The following is a 24,030-nucleotide window of genomic DNA, read 5'->3' as shown; positions in this document are numbered from 1 at the left end:
GGCCTGAATTTCCGAGCATTTTTAAATTTTCAATCACTTATAATTTAAAAATTATTGCGTCCCAACGCGGAATCTTCAACTCGATGTTAGTCACGGAAACTCTCCCTCTGTCTCGACGATATCAGTCGACGGTTTTTCATCTTCGTCCGCTGGAATTTATTATTCCATCGAAAGATAAGAGAGACGGACTCTCACTAAAACTCTCGTGTCCGCGGCGCATAAATACGCATCCAAACGCGTAATTTGCATAAAGGCCGCAATAAAAGAAATAGGAAGGTCACGAAGCCACCGCGCGGGTCAACTCTCGTCCGAGGGAAAACATTTTGAGACGCTTGGCCCTAGTAGAATCGCCTAACGTAAGGCAGACGTAGGAAAGGACGCGGAAGGGATCAGCCTGCGTAGAGGGAGTGGGTTTACGAGCAAGAGAGCCGGGGGCAGGACAAGTCGGTTTATCGGGTCTCGCCCGGCGGAGGCATTGAATGAACAGCCGTTTAGACCAGGCGGCGTATTGTCGGACCAGACATCACGGAAATTCGAGTGTACCCCCTGGCTGCTCCTCTCCCTTTCCCCCCACCCCACCGCCTCTTCATTCGTCCTTCACGGCACATTTTGTCCTCGCTACGTGTTAGCGATGGTCCCGGACCATCGACGACACGTGAAGACGCTTTAGCTAGCTCGTACATAGTCGTCGTAGTAGTCGTAGTCGTCGTCGCAGTTATCGTAGTCGCGCAAACGAAGGGCCTCATGCATTTTTGATAAACGTCGTTCCGCCACTCGCGACTTTCTGCTTTTAGACGCGGACGCCACGGTCTTAAAATGTACGTGACGGTGGCCCTTGAAGAGTCTCGATGGATTCTCGAATGCTGTTAGGGACCGTCTGGCGCGTGTATATCGCCGTAGCAAGTGCTCTCGGAGGAGGAAGGAACTACAAATTATTATTGTCGACGCACCGTATCGCGTCTTTCATCGTATCTCATGTTGTTCGACTGGATTTTAATATTTGATCTCACAGCATTTCTCGCTTCCTCGCGTAGCGATACATTCATTCACGGTATATCTCAGATGGAGGTGATTCTCTCAGGAGAATGATACGTGCAAATTTTTTAAGGAAATACACGCTGAGGGGAAAAAAATATGTGAAAAGTAATAAAATATTTGTTCGGGTACTATAATGTAGCATATATTTACTTGTATTAATAGAAAAGTATTTTTCAAAGAAAAAATATTGAAATAAAAATTGAGAATATTTTTGAAACCTTAGCTTTTCATGGAAGCAATTGTCTATTCTGTGTCTACTTAAATTATCTATCTACTTAATTGTTTAGTCTATTCTACTTAAACAAAGAAATCTAGATTTACGTAAATTTATTATTAATATCCACTAAATAAATATTTTTTTTTTTATTTTTTAGATATTTTTTTTCTCAGTGTACGGAAGGTTCGCTCGTGTCGATCTTGATCGCCTTTGGGATGTTGGATATAAGACACGTATTTGTTTACATATATGCTTCTTTGCATGTTTAGGGATTGGAACAACCCCTCGAAAGAAAAAATCAATAAAATTAATTGTCAATGAATATCTTCGAAACCGTGAGGTATATGGGAAGAATATTTTAGATTAAATTATTTTTATAAAAAGATTATGATATTAAAAAAAAATGTTTGAAAAGATTACAAAAAAATATGATTTTGCAACTCTTAAATCTTTCTTCCTTATATACAATAATTTCTAAAAGTTTAATTGCAGAATTTTTAAGTAAATATATTAAATATTGCAAAACTTTCATCAAAAACATTTTCTCATATACTTCACAGATATATAGATATGTACTTTATATGCTTCTTCGAAGATAGTCACTCATACACAATTTTATCTACTTTCGAGAGTTACTTCAACCTTTAAACGTACTAGAAGATATGTGTAGAAAAGTACGTGTCTCCTATTTGCAGTTTCAACATAACTAAAGGACATCTAAATCGGTGAAGGATATTTTCTAGTCGAAACATGCAAACATATTTCTCTAAGGTAAATATATTGCGTACATACCTGATTTCAAGAACTCAGGAATGCAATCAAAAGGCAACGTTTGAATATATATCCCAGAACGGAATAAGAACTTAAAAGAGGGCTTAATGTAGCCGGAATGGAAGAAAATTGAATAGTTTGATCGTAAAAAAGGCGCGAACGGCAACTTACGCGAAAAGTTTTTCAGTGGCTTATCGGTGCATACAACGTCGCTTAAACGTAAATCTCGATGTCGACGTAGCTAACTCGATTGATCAAGCGAAATTATTATATTTTCTCGGGCGTTGAGGACGCATATTCTCGCTTAGTCTACGCAAGCACTCGTAATTTATGGTACTTTTCGGAACAGCGCGGTTTAATCCGTTTGCACGCTCGAGGGTTCCCTGCGGTGAACACTTTGCACACGTCTCGCTTGTTGCATAGATATATACACTTGATAAGCGAATTGGACTTAATCGTGGTTAATTATACAACGAGATCGAGTTTACGGAGATCGCGAATAATTAAGAGATAAGGATATTACGTTCTTCCTTTTCATATCTTCTTGATTTACGTAGCAGATCTTCTTAAGTCACGTAACAAAATTGCAAAATCAAATAATTTATATATTTCTTGGTAATGTTTCATGACAATACCAACCATTAGAGTACCGCGGGTAAAATGAATGTCCTAATTAGTATACTAATAAACTTCATCGTGAAAATAAATTAATTAATAATGTGCGTGTTAAGTACATAGAAAACTGATTTTGTCGGAAAATTTGAACATATGAGGTTTTGTGTTATATTTTTTCTAATTTCTGTTTTTGCTTTATTTATGATATTTTTAAAATGGCTGATGTACTATCTAGAGAATATATTTAGGGATTGGATAATAACTCCTCGAAAGAAAAAATCAATAAAATTAATTGTCAATAAATATCTTCGAAACCGTGAGATATATGGGAAGAATATTTTAGATTAAATTATTTTTATAAAAAGATTATGATATTAAAAAAAATGTTTGAAAATATTACAAAAAAATATTATTTTGCAACTCTTATTGTATATAAGGAAGAAAGATTTAAGAGTTGCAAAATCATATTTTTCTGTAATCTTTTCAAACTTTTTTTTTAATATCATAATCTTTTTATAAAAATAATTTAATCTAAAATATTCTTCTCATATATCTCACAGTTTCGAAGATATTCATTGACAATTAATTTTATTGATTTTTTCTTTTGAGGAGTTGTTCCAATCCCTAAACATGCAAAGAAGCATATATATGTAAACAAATACGTATCTTATATCCAACATCCCAAAGGCGATCAAAATCGACACGAGCGACTCTTGATATGACACTTTTGTCCCAATTCATGAACCGATGAATATTTTCAATTAATGGTCAAGTAACCTTATTGCGCGAAAATAAAGAAACATAAATTTATTAAGATTCCTGGGCACTCGAATCGTCCATCTCTTTTTAATAACATCAGAAGTGAGAAAACGCATGCTAAAAGTTCTTAACTTAAAAAAACTCTATACAGCCACATTCGATCCGCAATCTATCTTTATGAATGTGGAATGGAGGAAATTGCGGGGGAAGATGCGCCGTTTCATAAGCGAGTCCGGTTATTCTCTCGGCGAGAAAACAATCTCGTCTGCGGCGGGTTGACGACCCGAAATACGGTCGTGCAACGCCAGGGTCGGCCGGCGGATTTTGCGAGGTGCAAATTAAGACGCGTCGAGATCGATAACGAGTGAAATACGGTGAGCGTCATCGCCGGATAATCCGATGTACTACACGTGTTCGCGTCCGTGCGCCGGCGGGGAGACACGGGCCGGGCACCCCCGCGCCGCGTAATGCAATTTGTCCGCGTGGCGGGTTGCGAGAGAGCGCCGCGGGAGTGCGTGCGTATTCTCCGTACGCAGCACGCGGAGGCTGAACATTTTTTCGGAGGCCACTCGAGGATCAAGCCCCCTTTTATTAAGTGTAGTCTGGAGGGCGAAGGGATAGGCCGAGCGACGAGAGAGCGAGCGCGCACGTTGCCAAAATTTCCAGCAATTTTTCATCCCCCTTTCGCTCGCCCGAAACAAACGCGCGGGGCTGAGGTGGCGGATACTTTCTGTACCGCGCAACGCCGCGACGCACACACGCGTGCACGCAGCCGGCGGAGAGGCCGAGTAATAAATGGCACGGAGAGGCGCGGACGCGCGCCTACTTTTCAATTCGGGGCCTTCCGGGGTCAATAAGTGTCGACGGATGATGTAGTGTGCCGCTGCCAGAAGTAATAAGGAGCGGCGGTATGCACGGCCACGGAAGGGCGACGCTCTTCCGCCGCGCGCTAACCGGTCACGTATAACAAAATTCTGCTGTAAGGAGCGATACGACAAACTGGTCCTCGAAGCTATAACTTCTTTCGATTTTTTAGTACCTCCGCCGCGGAAGTTTACGATAGAATTCGCCATGAGCATCGAAATGCACATAGAAGTTGAAACGTAACGGCTGCAATATAAACAGGGTGTGCTATTTCGAAGAACGAATATCTCGAAAATTTCGAGGAAGACAGGCATAGTAATATTCAACATATTGAGCTCGGGGAGTGACGTAGAATAACGAGAGGAACGGATCGGTGATATTAATCTTTGCATGCTGATGTACATCAATCAATCAACAAAATGCAGTGGACTTTTTTTTCAAGCTTTTCTGTGTTCTTTTACAATAATCGATTTTACCCGTCATACCACCTCCAAATGCATTAAGATGAGATTATCGAATATTTTACGTGATGTGTGAAAAGTATCAGAATAAAACGTAAAATATTTTGGAAAGTACTCGCTTTTCGATGATTTTTTATTTCAGTACTTTTATATGTAGAATTACCACGTGAGTTGATTTATGTTAAGGAATGATATGATTCCATTACAAAAATTAAAATTAACTTTGACAGAGATTTTCAAAGTCATTCCAAAGTTAAATAAATATTACCATCTTTCATGTCCCGCGAAATTATAAACCTTTGGCTGAAATATTTTTTCGTGTTTTTCTTAATTTTCGAAATGTTTCTCTGGGAAATTTAAAATGGAACACTTTTCTTCTTCCCCACTCTCCTCTATAATTATCGACTTTTAACGAGTTTTTATGTTACGCCGGTCTGTTTTCTCATTTCATATATTGCATTGTTTAATTAAATTTATCGGAAGTGATTTACATTTGTGTCAGTTTATTGATTTTATGACTTTTGTGGCGAATCGATATCTCGTTCAAGCGAACTGACAGTTTCGTGCTACAAATATTTAATATTTCACGCGGGAATAACGTGAACTGTAAGTTACATTTCTCCGAGGCGTCGATAAGGTCGAGACGCGATTAAACGAGTTTTTCGCATTTCCTCTCCGTACTCTGTTTAGTCGCGCACGCGTCGTTAACGAGGAGCGTGACTGAAATTACTCGCGAAGAGGAGAGACTTTTAATATAAATTCATACTCGCTGGCGTAATGAATTATTCAGGGCGCAATTTGGAAAAACAAATGGCGAAATATAGCGCGTGCTCGCGCTGCTCCACCCGGCCGAAAGGAGCCGGCGGCTGCGTCGAGATTGCTGGAAAAAGTAAAAGAAATAATGCAGGGTGTACTAAATTTTTCCCGTCTCAATTCGCGACTTATTACCGCGCGGAGGCGGACGCTGATATTCGCGCATATTTAATGCCACTGGGTTATTGCATTTCTATATTATTTGCTTTTCGCTATGATGTGCCAAAATCGAGTATTCAATATTTAATAATATTAAATAATAAAGATATAATATATACAAGATAACAAAAATATTGTTTGTATACATAATAACAAAGATATCCTTTCAAGCTATGATTTGAAGGAAAAACATACTTCACAAGATGAAATAAAAATCGCAATTAAATTTATAGTCATATATCGTTCACATGCACGCTATAATGTTCTCTTTTGCTTGGCTCTGTTGGAAAATTTGTCATCTGAATTATCATATATTGTCTATTTAAATGTCGTAACACAAGGGCAAATAACTTTACGAAAATAAATGAGAAATACGAAGGTGAATGAGAAATACGAAGGTGAATGAGATCGAGAAAGAACAAAAAAAAAAAAATCCGGTGATCACAGTGCAATTAGTATGATTTCAAGTTTCTTAGTTTTTGCAACGAGTGCAAATTACATAAAATGCAAGATATCACATACACGTAAAAAAATATCTTAGTGTTAAGAAAAACAATTACTCAGTTCACTTTCGTTGTATTAAGTAATGGTTACCTTCAACAAAGAATACTTTCTTGATAGTTTTAAAATGTATTCGTTACAAACTTGAGAAAAGTTTAACAGAATTTACCCTTTTTCCAAGGATATCATCAACATTGGTTGAAAGTTTCTCTGTATGGTAAGCAAACCGGATTTTTTAAAATTTAATTCTCTTAATTAAAACGCTGAGCTTACCACGTGGAAAAAAGGTTTGGTTGAATTAATCAAATATTTAGTCGAATATGAACGATCCAGAAATTCCGATTGAAATAACCCGAATTCTGTTTAAGTTAACCAAAAATCTTGTTAACTTAAACAGAATTCGGGTTACTTCAATCGAAATTTCTGGATCGTTCATATTCGACCAGATATCTAGTTAATTCAACCAAACCTTTTTTTCGTGCAGAATTCAAAATGTATTTAGAATAGATCTGATGCTTATGATGCATTTATGATAGATTTGTAGCTATATAAACTTATGAAACATTTAAAACAAGTAACATTTACTCAGATGCAGTATGCATTTCTCTATGTGTCCAGTGCAATGTTTCTTCTCGAGAGAGAAAGAGAGGGAGAAAGAGAAAGAGAGAGAAACGTGAACCGTTTACGTCTCTGTTTCACTCGCGTAGTGCATTATACAATCGTGTGCATTTCTCCCGACATACCGGCCAACCGAATGCGCGAGATATCGGACACGGAAGTTCCGTGTCTTCACTCTGCCGAGCGCAATTACGTGTTTCACGCGTAACACATGCCCGACCGCGTGTCGCCGTAAGTTTCTTTTCTTCGCGGCAATTTTACCGTCGACATCACGATCTGACAAGCTCCCGTACAGCTGTTGCGACTTGCGGCACAGGGGCGGAGGGGGAGAGGCGAAGGGGCGCTTTAACGGTCGATGATAAATCCCACCTGCCGGCAACGCGCCACGGCGAAATCACTCCGCCGAGAGACGACGAAACGCGGTGAGAGATTATTTCACGCGTCTCTCCTCGTCACCAGGACAGAGACCCTGTCTCGCTGAAGAGTGGGACACAAGTCGCGACGCATCCTCCAAACGAGTTGATTGTATCCCGAGACGCCCGTATGTACACGCCGGACTATCCATCCGGAACACGAAAGTGCACTCCGACGAGTCACGAGTCGGCGAAGCGCCATTAAGAGCGCTGCTTGCCTCGCTTATTAAGAGTTATGATTGCACGAGTCACTTATTAACATCCTCCTACACTTGTGCCCGCTGAATCCGCGCGTGTCGTCGTAACGCTGATCCTTGCTCGGATATTTTTCTACAGACTCTCCTACGAAGGCCGCTTGCGGCTACGCGGCTTGTCGCTAATTTCATTTAGTCGCATTTTCCTCCGTCTAGTATCACTGCAGACAGGATGGCAATGCAGCAGAGAAAGACTAAACGAGACGTCATGAGAAAGATTGTAAACGATTTGATATTCTTGATATTTTAGTTCACTATATCGGTTTGTTTGATACAATGATACGGGAAAGACTAAGCAAGACGTTATACCGAAATTGTTTCCGTCAGTAAACAAAACGCAGTCACGAGAATTGAAACGCTTTGCTATTCTTGATATTTTAGTTCATTATATTAGTTTGTTTCTTGTTTGATACATAGTAATACAAAAAAACTAAGCAAAACGTTATACTAAAATTGTTCCCGCCAATAATTAAAACGAGAAAGATTGTAAGCTGAAATGGTTACTATTTTGCTATATTTCAGTTCATTATATTGATTTGTTTGTCGTTTAATTTAATAATACAACATGCACTTTTCAATTATTTTTTCTAAAGTTTCTATATTATATTTATATATCTCAGGTGTCAAGCGTGCTCGTGATAATATTATTTCACCAACCCCTCGATGTCTTAGGGTTGAAACGCGTAGGATGGCCTGCGTATATACATGCAGATACTTGAAGGCGACTCGCAAATTCGTCCTGAAGCCCGCCATTCCGTCTGACGTCTTCGTGACGCCTTTCATCTCTCCTTCCTCATCTTCGTCTTGCCGTACACAGGGGAGACCTCGTCGGGGTCCCGGTCCCCTTCGATGCCTCGTAATGCCCATGTCCGGGACACTTTGGCAGTTTAACGAGACAGTTGGCCGCGGTTGATCTACGTTTAGATATTTTTCTCATCAGCATTCGCTCCGCTACATGGTGCGGCCGCGAACACGAGCTCTCGTAGCGTCGGGGTTGCGAGAGGAAGGACGTTGTCTAGGGTGGACGTGACAGCGAAGGGGAGGGAGAGGGAGGGACATATTTTTCTTGAAATTTGTCGCGGCTATCTGCCCAAAGGGATCTACCCTCGTGTATAATTCCCAGCTGGTGAAGCTGCAAATCTCGACTCTTCTATCTCGGCCCTGTCCGCTTCCCCGCTGCCACCGGAGGCTGATATAAACGTTTGAGTCTTCTGCGCTTACGCGCACCGACGGGGAAGAAGGAACACGCTAGGGAGGTGGATTTACGCGTAAATCGTACAGTGGCTTAAACCCAAGATCCGCAGTCCCCATGATGAAACACACCGGCGAAGGAGGTGCTTAAGCTCGCATTCTTAAACTTTAACTAGCTCTAGATATTCTGTATTCCCACGTAATGAATTTCGAATTAGGATATTTCCAGTCGTTTCTGTGCGCACGTTGAACTCGAAAATGTCGTTTGATCAATTAATTGATCAAGGAACAATTTTAAGCATTAACCAAGTTGATCGCTCCCGTTTGCGTATGGTTAATGTGAAAAGCGATATTGAAACGCGGATAAGTAAATATTTTAAATATTACATAGTCGATATCAATTTATATTAACGACTGATCCTAAAAGGACAATTTTAATTTCAATGACGGTACTTTATTCACGAATTTGAATTCGGGTTACAGGTCCAAAAAGACCCACCATCCACAATTCTTATGAAAAATTCAGGAAAACAGTTTCTCAAACATTACTAAATTAATATATCTAAAAGTTTTTTAGTGCAATTTAAAACTAACCTAACCAAACATTAAAATAATACTTATACTTGTGTAGTGATACAGTTTAAGTTAGGTTAGGTTAAGGGGTAGTGATGACCTTATCTCACTTCCATACGTGTATTGCTATATAAAAAAATTAGCAAATTAAGCACTGTCCTTAATACATATACAAATATCCATCACATTAGGAGAAAAATATATGAAAAATAAAAAATATTTATTTAATAGGTACTAATAACACACATATTTACTTAAATCTACATGCTTTTATTTAAATAGAATAAACAATTATTTCTATGAAAAAAGCTGAAGTTTTAGGAAAATATCTATTTTCTTACTTGAAAAAATTTTATGCTAGAGTATAAGGAAATATGTTATTAGTACACCTATCAAATAAATGTTTCTTTTATTTCTTAGATATTTTACTCTATGCATTTTTCCTCTACATGTGCACGCACATCTGTTCGTGTAATCGCTCAAGTGTGTCTATGGACATTACACGTGTAGTTAAACCCTCTACAGGGATCATATCTCAGGGGTAAAATTATTCCACAACTGCAACGTGTAAGTTATTGGAAATAACCAGACATTTATCATTTTAACGTTATTTCAGTTAATTTTCAATTCTGTCAAAAGACATTTTACGTAAGTTCATTTGAAAGTATTAGGGATATTTTATCAAATTTGAGAAGGATGAATTTTCCCGGAACTATATCCTGAACGCGTGTAACACTCGGAAGAAATATCTAGGCAAGCCATTATATCTTTCTCTTACGTTTATGATACGCAAAATTACTACTTTTGCAGTTCTCACATCAGCTTTCGATACACACGCGATCCCACACACGATCCCAGATAATAGACCTTGACGAAATGCGCGGAAGCATTCCTGCGAGCCGAAATTCACCCTAAGACGCGCGTGCGATTTTAGTGCCGGTGCTTTCTGCTCGCAAAGCTTTAGACACGAGTGCACACCCTCCGTACGGTCCACAAATCTTCTTGACTTCTCCTAACGCGCGTTAGGGCCGTCCGTGCGAGGCGTGTCGCCGAGACACACATACACACACAGAGAGAATGAGAGGGGGCGGGGGGGAGAGAGAGAGGTAAACGCACGGCCGATTGTCGCAGATGCCTAAGACGGATTTAACGACTACTCGCTCGGTTCGTCGGGGCAGGGATTACGCGTGCGGCTCGTACATACGTGTCCTCAGACACGTTTATTTGGCGGAATTAACGCCGATAACGAGATCACCATAACTCGCCGGCAAACGTGTGCTCTAACGCGATAAGAGATTGTAATAATCCGACGGTACGAAGGAGATTTTAGTCGCGCGTATGTTAATTTTGATGCGCCAACACTTTGACCGGATTGAAACGGTTTGAAACGGATATCCTTGTTAGTTCAGACATCGATGAAATCAATTACATTACGATCAAACAATGTATCGGGTTGATCGATAAGTTCGCGCGGATTTTTAAACGCAATGAATTTTTTTCTTGCTAAAAACAATTTTAATTGATAATATATGTGTCACTCTTTTCGAGACAATTTTTTGCCATCTTTTACGAAAGATTCCAATCCAAAATATTTATTTTTTATTAAAATTCGCTCTTGTAAAACTCATGCTTTCTAATTATTCGAAAATATTAATTTTTAATTGCAGAAACATACCTTGTTGTTGATTCTTTCTATATTGTATATTTTGTCGTTTGTGGGAAATATGTTTTGAGAAAAGAATTTTTAGAAAATTAAAATCAAAATGTTGCCAAGAATCAGGTTTATTCGATAATCTTATCCAAGTTCGTGCGACTTTTTATTTAATTGGTATTCGTATATTGGTATTAGGAAGATGGTTCTGTACTGTGTCCGTTTTCGCCGTCAAACTATCTTTTACTCCTAAATTATTTAAGATATTAATAACCATTTCCCCAAAATATCCATTTTCAAATTAATGAGGAGCTAAATTTATGCATTAATTGATTCATCCTTAAAAATGATTACCGACGCGTGATTAAAAATAAGTGAATGTAATTCCTTATTAATTTAGGTATTAGCGTTTTATTAATGTCTAATTAACGTTTAAAATTAATTTAGAACTAAAAGATAGTGTGACAAGGAGAGCAGATTTGCTGTGCACGTCTCACAGTCTGAAGAATAATCCAACGCGCGCGTCATCACTCGTCTAAACGAAATCCTCCTGTAACATAAAATAGTAATCTACTTGCACCAAACAACCATAAGTCATCTTTCAAAGGTCGTTGCTCTCTTCGTACTTTAATTAGTGTCCACATATATCTACTTTTTAAATATGTAGAGTGTGGAGAAATTTTTATCTGTCTGCGAGATATATTTTTGAAAACTCATCAGATTCATCCACCCAATTCGAGCTGAATTCGTTAGCTTTTACCTGGCATGCCTGGCGCCGGATATTAAAAAGTTGCCTCACGTGACTTCGATCAGCCGACTGCCTTCCCACGACCGAGATGCGGAGACCGCCGCCGAGCGATTCATCGCGCCTAATCGCGCGATCACGCAGAAAATATGCACCCCGTCATGTGCATCGACCCCAATGTAGGTCAGCGGAGTCAAGGTCGCGTTCTTTAATTCGCCGGTCCCCCGACGGGGCATAGACGGGGTCGATTGCCCCCTCGTTTTTAGTACAAGAACGGGGGCGGGAGAGGGTTCGGAGCGGAGATGGGAGCGTCAAGGCGAGAGACAGCCGACTGTGAAACTCAGTTTCCTTCCCTATCGCCTCGCCGTCGAGGAAGCCACCCCCTCGGCATCCCCCTCGGCATCCCCCTCGGCTGCTCGATCCCCGTGGAAGCGTACATATTTAACGTGACCCCGCGTGAATAATCGATGGACGAAGGCGCTAGCCATTTGTACTTCTCTGGTTACTAACTGCGCTTTCGTTAAAGATTCAGGCCGCCCCACGAGCGAGACGTTCCTTTCTACTTTTCTAGGAGCGAAGTGCAGCCGGTCGCGCGACGAGAGGAGGGAACGAGAGGATCTGCCTTGACAGTTCGAAGGTGACGGTTGTACTGTTCCAGACGAACTTGCCGAAGAGCATTTCGATACACGTTAGTGGATATCGACGTTTCTTCTAACAATTCACCCCGTAATAAATATTGGCAAGAGTTCAGTGCAGTCGCAGAATTTTATTTTCTGTCTAAGAAGAAACACTGGATAAATTATCAAATTCTCTCTCAGATACACTATCAAATATAGATTTAAAAAGCTAATAAAAGCCCACATTATATCACATAGAGAAATAATTATTATAAATTATGGTGACTGTTTTAAATCCTACCATGATGCTTTAGTTATAATAATCTTGTATATTACGACTAATATTTTCGTGTTATAACAGTCGAAAAATATAGTTGAAGTCAAAAATAACTATAATTTCAGTTAGATCATTTCTTTCTTTTAGTGCACACAAGATGTCGAAACACATTATATCCGTAAATGAGCCTAGAAACGGTTTATTTGTAGATATAATGGAAAATGGGGAAAAAATAAACGATGCACAAGTAGTATATGGTTACACACTTATTACAAATATAGAAAGTCTAAAGGACATTCCAAGAGGGCACCAAAATGACAATGTCGAAATGGAAAACGCAAATTTGATACGCGCAAAGTAATGAAAAAGATTTAAAAATTTATTTCTTCCATTTTCACTGAGGAAGATCGAAATGACGACCAAAACGTTTGGTTGATTTTTCAGAACGTTCTATGTCCTTTTTCTTGGTTTATTTGTATTTTCCAATCGATATCTTATGTCGGCTTTTATTGGCTTTTATATATATATATATATATATATATATATATATATATATATATATTTGGTTATTTATTTACTTATATATTATTTATTTACTTATTTATTTGTAAACAAAGAAATTCTTTTGACAAAAGATCATAAATGTGTGCATATGTACACACAAACATAAAATAATTGAATAAATATATTTGATTATTTCTTTCTCTCTCTCTCTTTTCCAACGAAACCGATTGCATTGATTCAGCCCGCGTCGAAAACGCTACTGTTACGTGTTCAAATATGTGATTCTGGTTGGTGATTGTTATTCTGCAGAGGAATATAATTATCGCGTGCACGTTTCATCCATATTTTGGACTATACAAGTTGTCAAAAATTGCAAGAGAGTCAAAGAAATCGTTGGAAACGCCGAGAATAATCCTAAAACGAATGCACAACGTTATGAATGTCAAAAAAGAGGACAATTAACGCGAACAATTTATTTTGTGATTCCATGTAAATTTCTCGCGGTTCCGCTAATGAAATCGACGTCCATTATACGGGCACTTCTACCTTAAACCGAACTCTGCAAAAGGACTCGAGGCACCGTGCGTTGAGGTACATTTGGGCTCGCAGCCCTCGGCGCTGCGAAGTGGAGGCATCCATCATAAGTCAGACGTTCTGAAAGATGCGCCGTGAATTATTTATTATAGCGCGCGGTCGAGCTCCTGTCTCCGAGGCGACATCCCGAAATGCATTTCGGAGAAGGGAGAACTTATTTCCTCGGGGCGGACAACACGGCCCGGCTGATTTAATAACGCGCGAACCCGTTGCCTAAGTATTATTAATACCGCGGCGTATTCCCGCGCACCGCGAAAGGGTTGAAAACGGCATTCTATTAAGAGTAACGACGGTCGGCTTAACTTGGCCTTCCCGACGTCCGTTTTCGAAATTTGCACCCTTACGCGCATCACGTGTCGCCATCCATACGATATTCGAAATGTTGATTGATGAATTGCGAGATATCTCAGTAATATACTTTCTTCGTATTTTCGTTACATTGTTGTCGACTGCACAATATTACATATATACATACATACATACATACATACATACATACATACATACATACACACACAAATATCATTTTCTACTACTAAGAAAAGCGATAACTCAGTTTATTTTTCCTCTTTTAAGCAATAGTCATCTTCAATAAAGAATATGTCCTTGATAATAGTCTGAAAACATATTCATCATAAATTTGAGAAAAGTTCGTTACATACTTAAGAAAGTATATATTATTTTTACAAGAATGTTAAAGTAAAAGTACTAATTTCCCTCCTTCCTCCCTCGGTTCTACAAGTTGCATTCCAGACTTCATGTTCTCCGAGTGCATTATCGCCTGGAACATACTTTGGGTGAACGTTTTTTGTTCTCTCGTAGTAACTTTTCCAAAATCTCGAAGAAAACTTTTGAAATTTTCGAAAATTGCTCTTCAAAGATTGAGGTCTAGCGCAGTGTTAGTAGTAGGGCCGCTTTCTCGCGCGTACGCAATGGGGTTTACCGTGCATATAAGAATGTGCGAACACTTTGGATGAACGTCATTCCTGTTTTTTCGGTAACTTTCCTAAATTTGAAAATAATTTTCGAATTTTTAAAATTCGGTCTTTAAAAGAAGTTGGATGTGCGTATCTTGTCTAAAGCATACTTTGAGTTAACGTTTTCTGTTCCCTCATAAAAGTAACTTTCCCAAAATTATAAAGTTTTTTAAATTTTCATAAAGAACGCGGCGCAAGCCCGAGTCAGATCAAGCAAATTTTCGTTTTAATTTGATATTTTTAGTGGAAACGCTGAGCGCGCTAAGATTCAGAATTTATTTTGAACGAATTTGAAGTTTACAATGCACTTATGATAGATTTAACAATACATGAACTTATGAAATATTTAAAACAAGTGACATTTATTTGAATGCAGTATGTATTTCTGTATAGATTTTTCGGGTATAGATAGATCTTGCTTTTAACGAAGTTTGGACAATTGACATTTTTCTCGGGCGATTTGCGCCAGAAATAATCTTTCACGCTCGTGTAACAGTTGAATCGGAAGGAAGCAGATCGGGTGAATCGCCATAATCGATAAAGATTGGACGCGATAGGCCTCATGAATAAATTCGTAGTTTTCCAGGAGCGTTACGTTCGGAGCAGATTCGCCGAGCAGATTGAACGATAACTGAGATTGAACGAAAATCACGTCTCCTACGTCGACTTCTCTAAGAGGTTTACGATACGTTTTGCTATACGACTATCATCTCTGTTTTCACGGAGAGTTAGCGGATTTTCCGCGGTCGTTTCCCGGTTTGTGAAACTTGTGCAAATGGAGTTTTTGTGCAGGCAGAAGTATCGAAGCTCCGTCTTGAGCTTGTCGCGCGAGTAAACAGCCCGGGCTAATGAAAACAAAACACGCCAGCCGGCCGAGACTCCCCTCACGAGAACAAGAACCTTGCAGAGACTGCTCCGCCGAGCTCCACGGCACTGATAACAGACACCGAAGAAAGGCGAAATTACGAATTCAGGATCGTTCCGTCGAAATTTAGTAGACTGCATTGTGTTCCCAACCTTGCCTATTCAAACATCGCTCCACTGAGCAAAAGTAATAATTCAAACGCCCGCGTGCGTTTCCCGACGCGACGCACTCAATATGTTGCGGGAGCGCGAGCGGCATATGCGACAATTTGACGGCGACACCTCGCAGCCCCGATATAATCACAATAAATAGACCGCGAACAGCCGCTTACGACTTTAATTACAACATCAATTTCGTGGCATAATTATCCCAAAAACTAATGTTCAGGCACGGCGAGCGCGTGACTTCACGCGTTTTGCGGGTCCTGCTCCAGCAGCTCGGAAGTGCGGAACGGCAGGCATTGTCGGCAACAACGGGACTCCTAAATTACCATTTCCGACTTCATCAAGTCTACCGCGGAACTTGCCGTTTCCCGCAACGCTCCGCGCCCGCTCCGTGGGATTTTCTGCTCCACCTTCTCGCGCCACCGTACTCCACATTGATATTAATGTTGCCTCCTTCCCCGTGGATTAATATTAATCGTCGCAGCCCGTACGTGCTCGTGTTGCGTGCGCGCGAGGCCCCGGAGGCCTGTTCCTCTTGAAAACATTCATCCTTACTGGCCCTTTCGCCCGGTGTGTGTTTAGCCTCCGCGAAAATTCGAGCCGACATCCGCCGCGGGCAGAGGGTTCGGGGAAAGCGTCGGGAGAAGAATGAGAGAGTAGGTGGGTGGGTGGGTGGATGAGTGGATGGTGGACGCCGACCTTCGTGGGGGTGGTATGAATTCGTTTTAAGAACTTCCTCGCGCGTGTCTCGCAACTCTCCCGAGTGACGTTACCTGCTGCAGTTTACGAGCGTCGGCACAAATTACGCGCCGCGGTGATATAACGCGAGGTAAGCGTGACGGCATTGGAATATATCGCTCTTCTTATTTTCTTACCAAGCCTGTGAGTCTAAGGCCTGGAACACAATACGCCGTATATCGGAGTTGAATGTGGGAACGCAGCCGATGGTCCAATGAGGAGAGCTCATTCTCGAAAAATAAATTCTCTCATTGAACCATTAGCTGTATTCCGACTCGTACAATTCCGACATACGGCGTATTGTGTTCCCAGCCTAAGATATCTACCGACGAGAATCATCCCGAAAAACAAGATAATTATCTTGTTTTTCGGCCGATGTGACGCAGATGTCTGCGAGTAGAATTTATATTAGATATTTTTAGGAGCGGAGAAAGAGTGTCGTCAGATAAACCCTAATCAAAATGTGATCAAATAATTTTTTTCTACGAATGATTATAAAGTTTTTATAGAAAAAAACACATAGAAAAAAATACTGTATTCAAGTAAATGTTACTTGTATCTTTCATACGTTTATATGTTAAGAGAAAATAAATAGTTGATCTAATTAAAATTGTAATTATTCTATAGGCCCCGGCTATATTTCTTTGCAGTAAAATGGTATAGTAATGACATACATATAGTGTTATTATCATATTAATATTATAGTAAAATTTTATTTTATCATAGTAACATTTTAAATAATTATTATGATTATTATAGTTATTATAATTATTATAGTAAAATTTTAAATTTTATTTTATTATAGTAAAATTTTATTTTAAAAATGGTTTTCTCAGCCATAATTTATAGTAATTATTATTTCTCTACGTGATTATAGTTACAAACATCCAATATTTTTTCTCAATGTACATCTGCAAATATAACATAAGTTCATTATAAACATCACATTTATTTAAAATACATTTTAAGTTTTAACAAGTTTAGCTTTCTAATTGGGAATAACAAATGAAAACCAAATTTCGATTTGCCTACTCGATAGAATAGAATCAACTTTTTCTTCGACAAGTTTTATAATATTTTTGTAAAGAGAATAAAATTTTTTTAGTACATAATAGTGAGCTTTCCTCAAATGTTTCTGATAAATATATCTTAAGATTATTCTTTGTTCAAAATAATCATTAAAAGAAGGAAAATTTACTTGAATATAGTAATGTAATTTTCTATAAAGTATTTCTAAAGTAAACGATTTTTCTTTAAAAACACATATTATATCATTTACATCTTTCTTGATGACATATATGTCATTCTTATTGAAACAGTTGTGGCTGAAAATGACGACAATCCATAATATTATATAATCGAAACATCCCTTTATAATAATTTCCACACCTGCGTGTAGATCATATTTTAAACAATTCATCTAGGATCTGAAATTTGGCTGTATCTTCTTTTATTATTATATAATTTCCTTTTATTTCTATTATAACATACCAGTTTTGTAAAGACCAGCTTCGTTATCGTGAGCTCTAATTAATTACACCAATTTATCATTTTCACCATGTAACGCTTTGTAAAGCGCGCTTCGCAGACTTGCTCTAAAAAACAAGCGGACGTTGAACGCGCGCGAGCGCCCTTACTTTCCGCGATACTTCGTGAAAGAGTAGTCGGTCAGCCACGACTTTGCTGCAGGAAGTGCGGGTTAAACATTCGAAGCCTGGAAATTGGTCGCTCGAACGATCACACAGACACAGACCGCGCGGCGGTGGGCGAGAAGAAACAATGGGAGAAGAGCGCGCAGCGTCAAAGGGCGCCGGTATAAATCTGCCGAAATTGTACATTCCGCGCGCTTTGCCTCAAAGCCGCGGCTCAGACCTCGTTACGCGAAATAAACCTTAATCCGTTTCTTTTTCGACGCTTTGTGTCGCGTGTACGCGTCACTTTGTTACCAATCATCGCCGAATCGCATGGCGCTATTAATTACGGCTAAAAAATCTCAATAATGGAACTCCCTGCGCGAGTCCTGGCAGGAAATTCTCCGTTTCTCCATTTTTTCCCATGTGCAATTATACTGTTCGTTTAACTGCGCTCATAACCACGTTACGTCGACAGAGCAGATTTCTAACAGTCGAATTACGGCGTTTCGACGTTGTAGCGGCGAAATAAGCCCGGAGAACTGAGTTGTAAATAATTTTGCGAACGAAGGGTCTAATTCCGACGTGATGAGGAATAATATCGCGATTGGAGAAATATTTCGCGTAAACGCCCACCGCGTTTTATGGCCGTAAAACCCTTTCTGAAACAATAAACAGAATAAACGAAGACACTCACTTCCGCCCGTGCCTGAGCGTTTCATTAAAAAAAGTTATTGTTTGCTCGCCAATGGCTGAGCGACGAATCTCCCGTTCGCTTACAGCTTTGAAGTTTACCTCGGAAAACCTCGAAAACTCTTTTCCACGCTTAATCACGAGGAACGACGAAGCGGCAAATCCGCAGAGCCCGTTTCCCGCGCCAATCCTCCGCGCTTGTTTCGTGAGTAACTCGAGCATCGTCGCCATTACGGCGTGGATTAATTCCCGATCCGTTGCGCGCGCGGAGCCTCGCGACAAATCGAGCGAGTAAAGCGTCGCGTAATCGAATCGTAATTAAGTCATTACCAGTACAACGGACAAGAATATTGAGCGCGTCGCGACAATGAGAGACGCGGAATTGCGCGAAATTCACTCCTTACGCTACAAGCCGAGGAGGCGAAGTCGCCGAGCAGTCGGCGACGCCCGTTTTCATGCTCTCGTTTTCTCGCTCGAAAAAAGGAAGAACGAGAAATAAACTTGCGCACATGGTATTTTCGCTCGCCAGACGATCAAACCAAGTTTTAAACGCGCGCGACTATACACGCAGGAAAATACAAGTACTGCATTCAAGTAAATATTTCTTATTTCAAGTATTCCATAAGTTCATATATTTGAAAATCTATCGAGCACGCGTGCGCGCGTGCGGAAAGAATATTATAGCTTTTTTTCCATATAAATTTTTTTATATTTTACTATGTTTTCTAGTAGAGAAACAGATTGTCAGTACAGTTCATTTTGCTAAGAAATAATAATTTTTATAATAGCAAACTCCAGTTTCTCGAATAAAAAAAAATTACTATGTCCTATGAGACTTCATACAACACATATTAAATCTTACAAATATGTTATTGTATTTACTACAGTGTAATATAGTATATTCTATCAGAAAATGGAACAAAAATCTTAAAATGAAAATGAACAATTTTACTAAATTTATACACGCACAAACACAATAGAAAGTACAGTATCGATCAAAAGTTTGAGATCACTGATAAAAAAGTTTATCAAAAATAATATAAATATGTATGGAAACATATATGGGAATATAAGTTGCCACAGAATGTCAATCTATTCCTCGGTTACAAAAATTCTATAATAATTTTTACTGTAAATTTCTCTCTATATAAGTTGATCTTATAATCATGAAATTTAATCAAGATGCACTCTGTACTCTGTATCCTAGTAAATTCCTAAATCCTAGCACTTCCATCAAGAATATTAAAATTCTAATAAAAATTCGGCAAACTATTTGATAATATTGCCAAATTATTTAGTATTATTTATAAAATTATTTAATTGGTTCAACTAAACGAAGAATTTATATTACTAATTATTTCGTAATTATTATCAAACGATTGCTAACCATTATCATATTTGATACTAATTATCAAATATTGTACCGAAATATTCAACTAACTGCATCTGTTAACAAGACTGTTTAATGTATGTGATAATGAGCTTTTCTAAAACTTGTGAAAATATCTTTTGTTAAAAATAACCATCACTTAAAGGAAGAAAGGTAAACTGAGTAATCGCTTTTCTTGTTCAGTAGAATGATATTTTTCTGTGTGTAAGAGCAAAAGGTCCGTCGACACTGCAAATGCTTCGAAGCGCTCAATAAAGCATTATAATCCGTTCGTCTGTCGCTCTGAAGTACTTGAAGCGCTAACGGACTTAGCCTTTGCACAATCCAGACAGACGAATTTTAGATCTAAACGGGCCACGCGCTCACAGCGTATTGCTTTTGTTACAGATCGCGGCTGATCGCTTTTTTCCCTTTCTTTCCTTTTAAATTATAACATCACGTGGATCGTAATGCACGCTCTGCGCACGCGAGAGAATAAGCGCGAGGACGAAGGCTGGAGGGAGGAGAGGGAGCACCCCGTAAAATTGGCGGTGCGGGCTTGCGCTGCAGCTGCAACTGCGCGCAACAACCGCGAAGCGCTTTCCGTGACGTATGAGCTCGCTTAATGAAACGCGACGCGAGGCGAGTTATTTCCTTTCGCGTCGCGTCAACCGGAATTTCGATTAAGTCGCGCTCAGGTTTTATTCGAACACGCGTGGGGCAATCGTCGCGCGCGGCGCGATTGGCAGAACGCGACTGAAAAATACACCCTCGTGCCGGATCTCGCGATCTGTGTTGCGAAATACGTCATCGCGTGACAAATTGCACGGCTGTCTTGTTATCATCAACTTCAAATTCAATACATCCCGCCCGGCTTCCTCAGCACGAAACGCGCAACGACAGGGTGCACGCGCGTGGCGCTCAGCGGCTAATCCAAGAATTCTCCCCCCGTTTCCGCTCTCCCGTCAAGACGGGACAATTACGTGACTGCCACTTCGACGGCGTGATTCATGACCCGGAAAATACGAGGCAATTTTCATTTTTTATCGTTGGCCGCGCGTGTGCCTGTAGATCAATCTCGAGGCGAGCGTAAAATCGCGCCGCGAGTCGGACGAAACGTCATTTCGCAGCGACGTTAAAGCAGAAAAAGAAAGGTGACCTATGTACGCACGTGTGTGTATGTGTGTATGTCCCGACCGATGAAAGTGGCAGGAACGCGATTTACGAGCGCCACTCCGCACGATGGGCTAAAGTTCGCCGAGTTTATGTTCGGCATTAACGTCCTGCACTCTCGACCACCGTAAGTCACCCGCTCGCGTATCTCAGGCCGTACAATGGCATTTGAATGCGCTTTATCGATTATTACCCCGAGGGCCGAATTAGGAGGGCGGCTGGCGAGGACAAGAGGAGAAACGGCAGGGTGGGATCGCTCGTCGGTGAGCGAAACGCGGGGGCGAAACGATTTAAAAGCAAGTCCGTTATTGCCCGAGTCCGGCGGCAATCTTGCGGCGAGAACGCGACGCAAATGCGAGGCCACCGTAGTGAATTATGAATTCGGCGTAGCGCGTCGTGATAAAGCCATTTTACGGCTGGCTCTCTTTTCCGGACGATTAAATTCGCGCCGAAGCCCGCCCAGGGAGGCGCGGAACGGCAATAGCCCGCGCGCCCTAAGCTTTGTGTAACGCGATCGTGATCGATCGACGGTGAAAAGTGTTCGATGATCGTCGTTCTTTTTCTTCTTCTTCTTCTATTTTCTTTCCGTACGATACCTAGCTTTTAGCTTGAACGAGAGAGAGATTAGCATTCGCCGCTTGCGCGATTTTCCGGTCTCCCTTCGAAAACTGTGCGCGAGAGTGCCTCGGACAATTGATTGAAATAGCAACAATTGTTCACGCGATTCAACGCGGAATCGCATTCCCCCCGAACTCGGAACTCCCTTTAATCATTTCGCGTAACGTTCCCGAGTGTAACGCGTACGAATGATAAATTCGCAACTTCAGCAAAATTTCTACGAACTCCGTTCCGGCGGATTGGTAACAACGCAATTCCTCCGCGAATAACGTAGCTGCTCCTATCAGCGTAGTATCGACCACGCAATATATAATTCGGCTTCCGTTTGCCGTTGCTCTCTCTCTCTCTCTCTCTCTCTCTTTCTTACTCGCTCTCTCGTTCAGCCCGTCGAGTAATTGTTTACGCGCCACGTCGGACTATCGAACATGACGTACACGACGAGCGAGACTCGACGTACCTGTTGAAAGCTCCAGGTGCGGCTATAACCCGCGAACGGACGGACTCAGGAAAGGGGACGGGAGAAAGGGAGAAAGCTTTGACCCTGCCTTGCCCTTCCTAACGCCGTTTCTTCCGGACCATAGTAATTCGATACGTACGAGACGCACACACGGACGTCTTTTTATAACGGCGCGCTTGTTTATGCCGCGCACGCCGCCGACATACCGGCGGAAAACGGGAAATTGAATAAAGTCCGCAGCGGGGGGGCGACCGTGTGAAAGCGCGCTCGGGTATATCGAGCGGAATGATATATTTGACAAGGTTCGTATTGATACGTGCATATTACATGCGCGATAGGGAGTCGCGTCGCGCCGCGCCGCAGCCACGGCCGTCTGACCATACGCGGGCACGTATCACTTACGGTTGCTCGCTCCGAGCCGTCGCCCTCGCCTCGCCGCGCCTCGCTCCGCTTCGCTTCACTTCGCTTGACTTCCTCTCGCGATCGCGCCCTTTCGTCGCCCTATCCTTCCACCGGTACACATAAATCACGTACTGGTGGTGAAATAAAATTTCAGAGAAGTGGAGAACGTGAAGTTCCCGCGAACAAAAGATATTTTATGTCGCCTTTATCTGATTTCAGTCGATCCTAATCCGGCATATGACGGCTTACGATCGATGAACGATGAAGTATTTTACGCGTACATTGAATGTTATCTACAATATTTCTAAAATATCTCGAATGGATCAACGGAAAGCTTCGTCGCATATATATATCATAATAAGCTGAATGAGTGCAACATCCTTTAAGGAGGTCGCAAGGCTCATTGTTGCATTTTCAACGGAGCATCAATAGAACTACTCAAATCTATTACTTACCATACAAAAGTTACTTTTCTATATATTTGTTTTACCGTCTAAATGATAAATGTTAGTTTGAGGCGAAGTTAAGAAAACAGATACATATGTAATACACAACGAAATTACAAATACGAAAAATATTATTTTTCTATTTTTAATGCTTCATTTGCTTTTCTATTATTAATGCTTCATTTGCGTATCAGTTGGTTGCATAAAGATGCACAGATAATAGAAAGAAGTATATAAATGATTAAATATATATAGGGTGTCCCGCCACTACCGCATTATTTTTTAAAGGCGGATTTCTGAAGTAATTTGAATAAAAAAATCCTAATGCAAAAATGACGAGGCTATAATACTTTTCAAATTATAAACGATTAAATTTGACCAATCATACTGGCTAGAGTATGCGTGCTCAGGTACGGTACAACACATAATGGTACAGGTATTAATATATAATTTTTTTTACTTTTCCTTTCTATCTTCACCTCTGCATGTGAGTGTACTTTTCATTTTATATTCGTATGTACAAGGGGGTGAATTTATTCCCGTACACTTGATAAAATAAGCAAATAAATAAATAATAGCCGTGAGCAAGGCAGATATTTGTATGTACCGCGATGAAACGAAAGCAATATGATAATTCTCGATTGTTTCATGAGTTTTCATTCGGCTCCTTACAACGCCAACCGGTTTCGATTCGGGTGGACCGGAAGCAGCCTCCATGCATCCTGATTCATTTATGAATATGTAGAGGCGCATGATGGTGGTCAGACACCGGAAAACTCCGAATAGCTCGCGCATGAATATGCTAAGCGCAACCGTGGTGTACCGGACCTGAAGTGATCTTTCTTGTTTTTTTTTTTTTTTT

General features: G+C 40.4%; 1 protein-coding gene across 2 annotated transcripts in view; it reads left to right on the top strand.

Annotated features, from left to right (window-relative positions):
• The window catches only part of LOC116844729, a 605,932-nt gene that overhangs the window by 485,753 nt on the left and 96,149 nt on the right, over positions 1–24,030 (top strand). The window contains exon 7 of one of the 2 annotated variants that reach the window (XM_032816653.1): positions 12,215–12,331. The exons of the other annotated variant lie outside the window; for it this stretch is intronic. Coding sequence (XP_032672544.1) covers positions 12,215–12,331 — 117 coding nt within the window. The remainder of the gene's footprint in view (positions 1–12,214; positions 12,332–24,030) is intronic. 2 annotated transcript variants of the gene reach the window in all.

The sequence above is a fragment of the Odontomachus brunneus genome, unplaced genomic scaffold, assembly GCF_010583005.1.
Source record: "Odontomachus brunneus isolate Ranch 3 - 2012 unplaced genomic scaffold, Obru_v1 Obru_scaffold_045, whole genome shotgun sequence".
NCBI classification, from domain to species: domain Eukaryota; kingdom Metazoa; phylum Arthropoda; class Insecta; order Hymenoptera; family Formicidae; genus Odontomachus; species Odontomachus brunneus.
The sequence above is the reverse complement of the archived record's forward strand: the minus strand, read 5'-3'. Positions and strand labels throughout refer to the sequence as shown.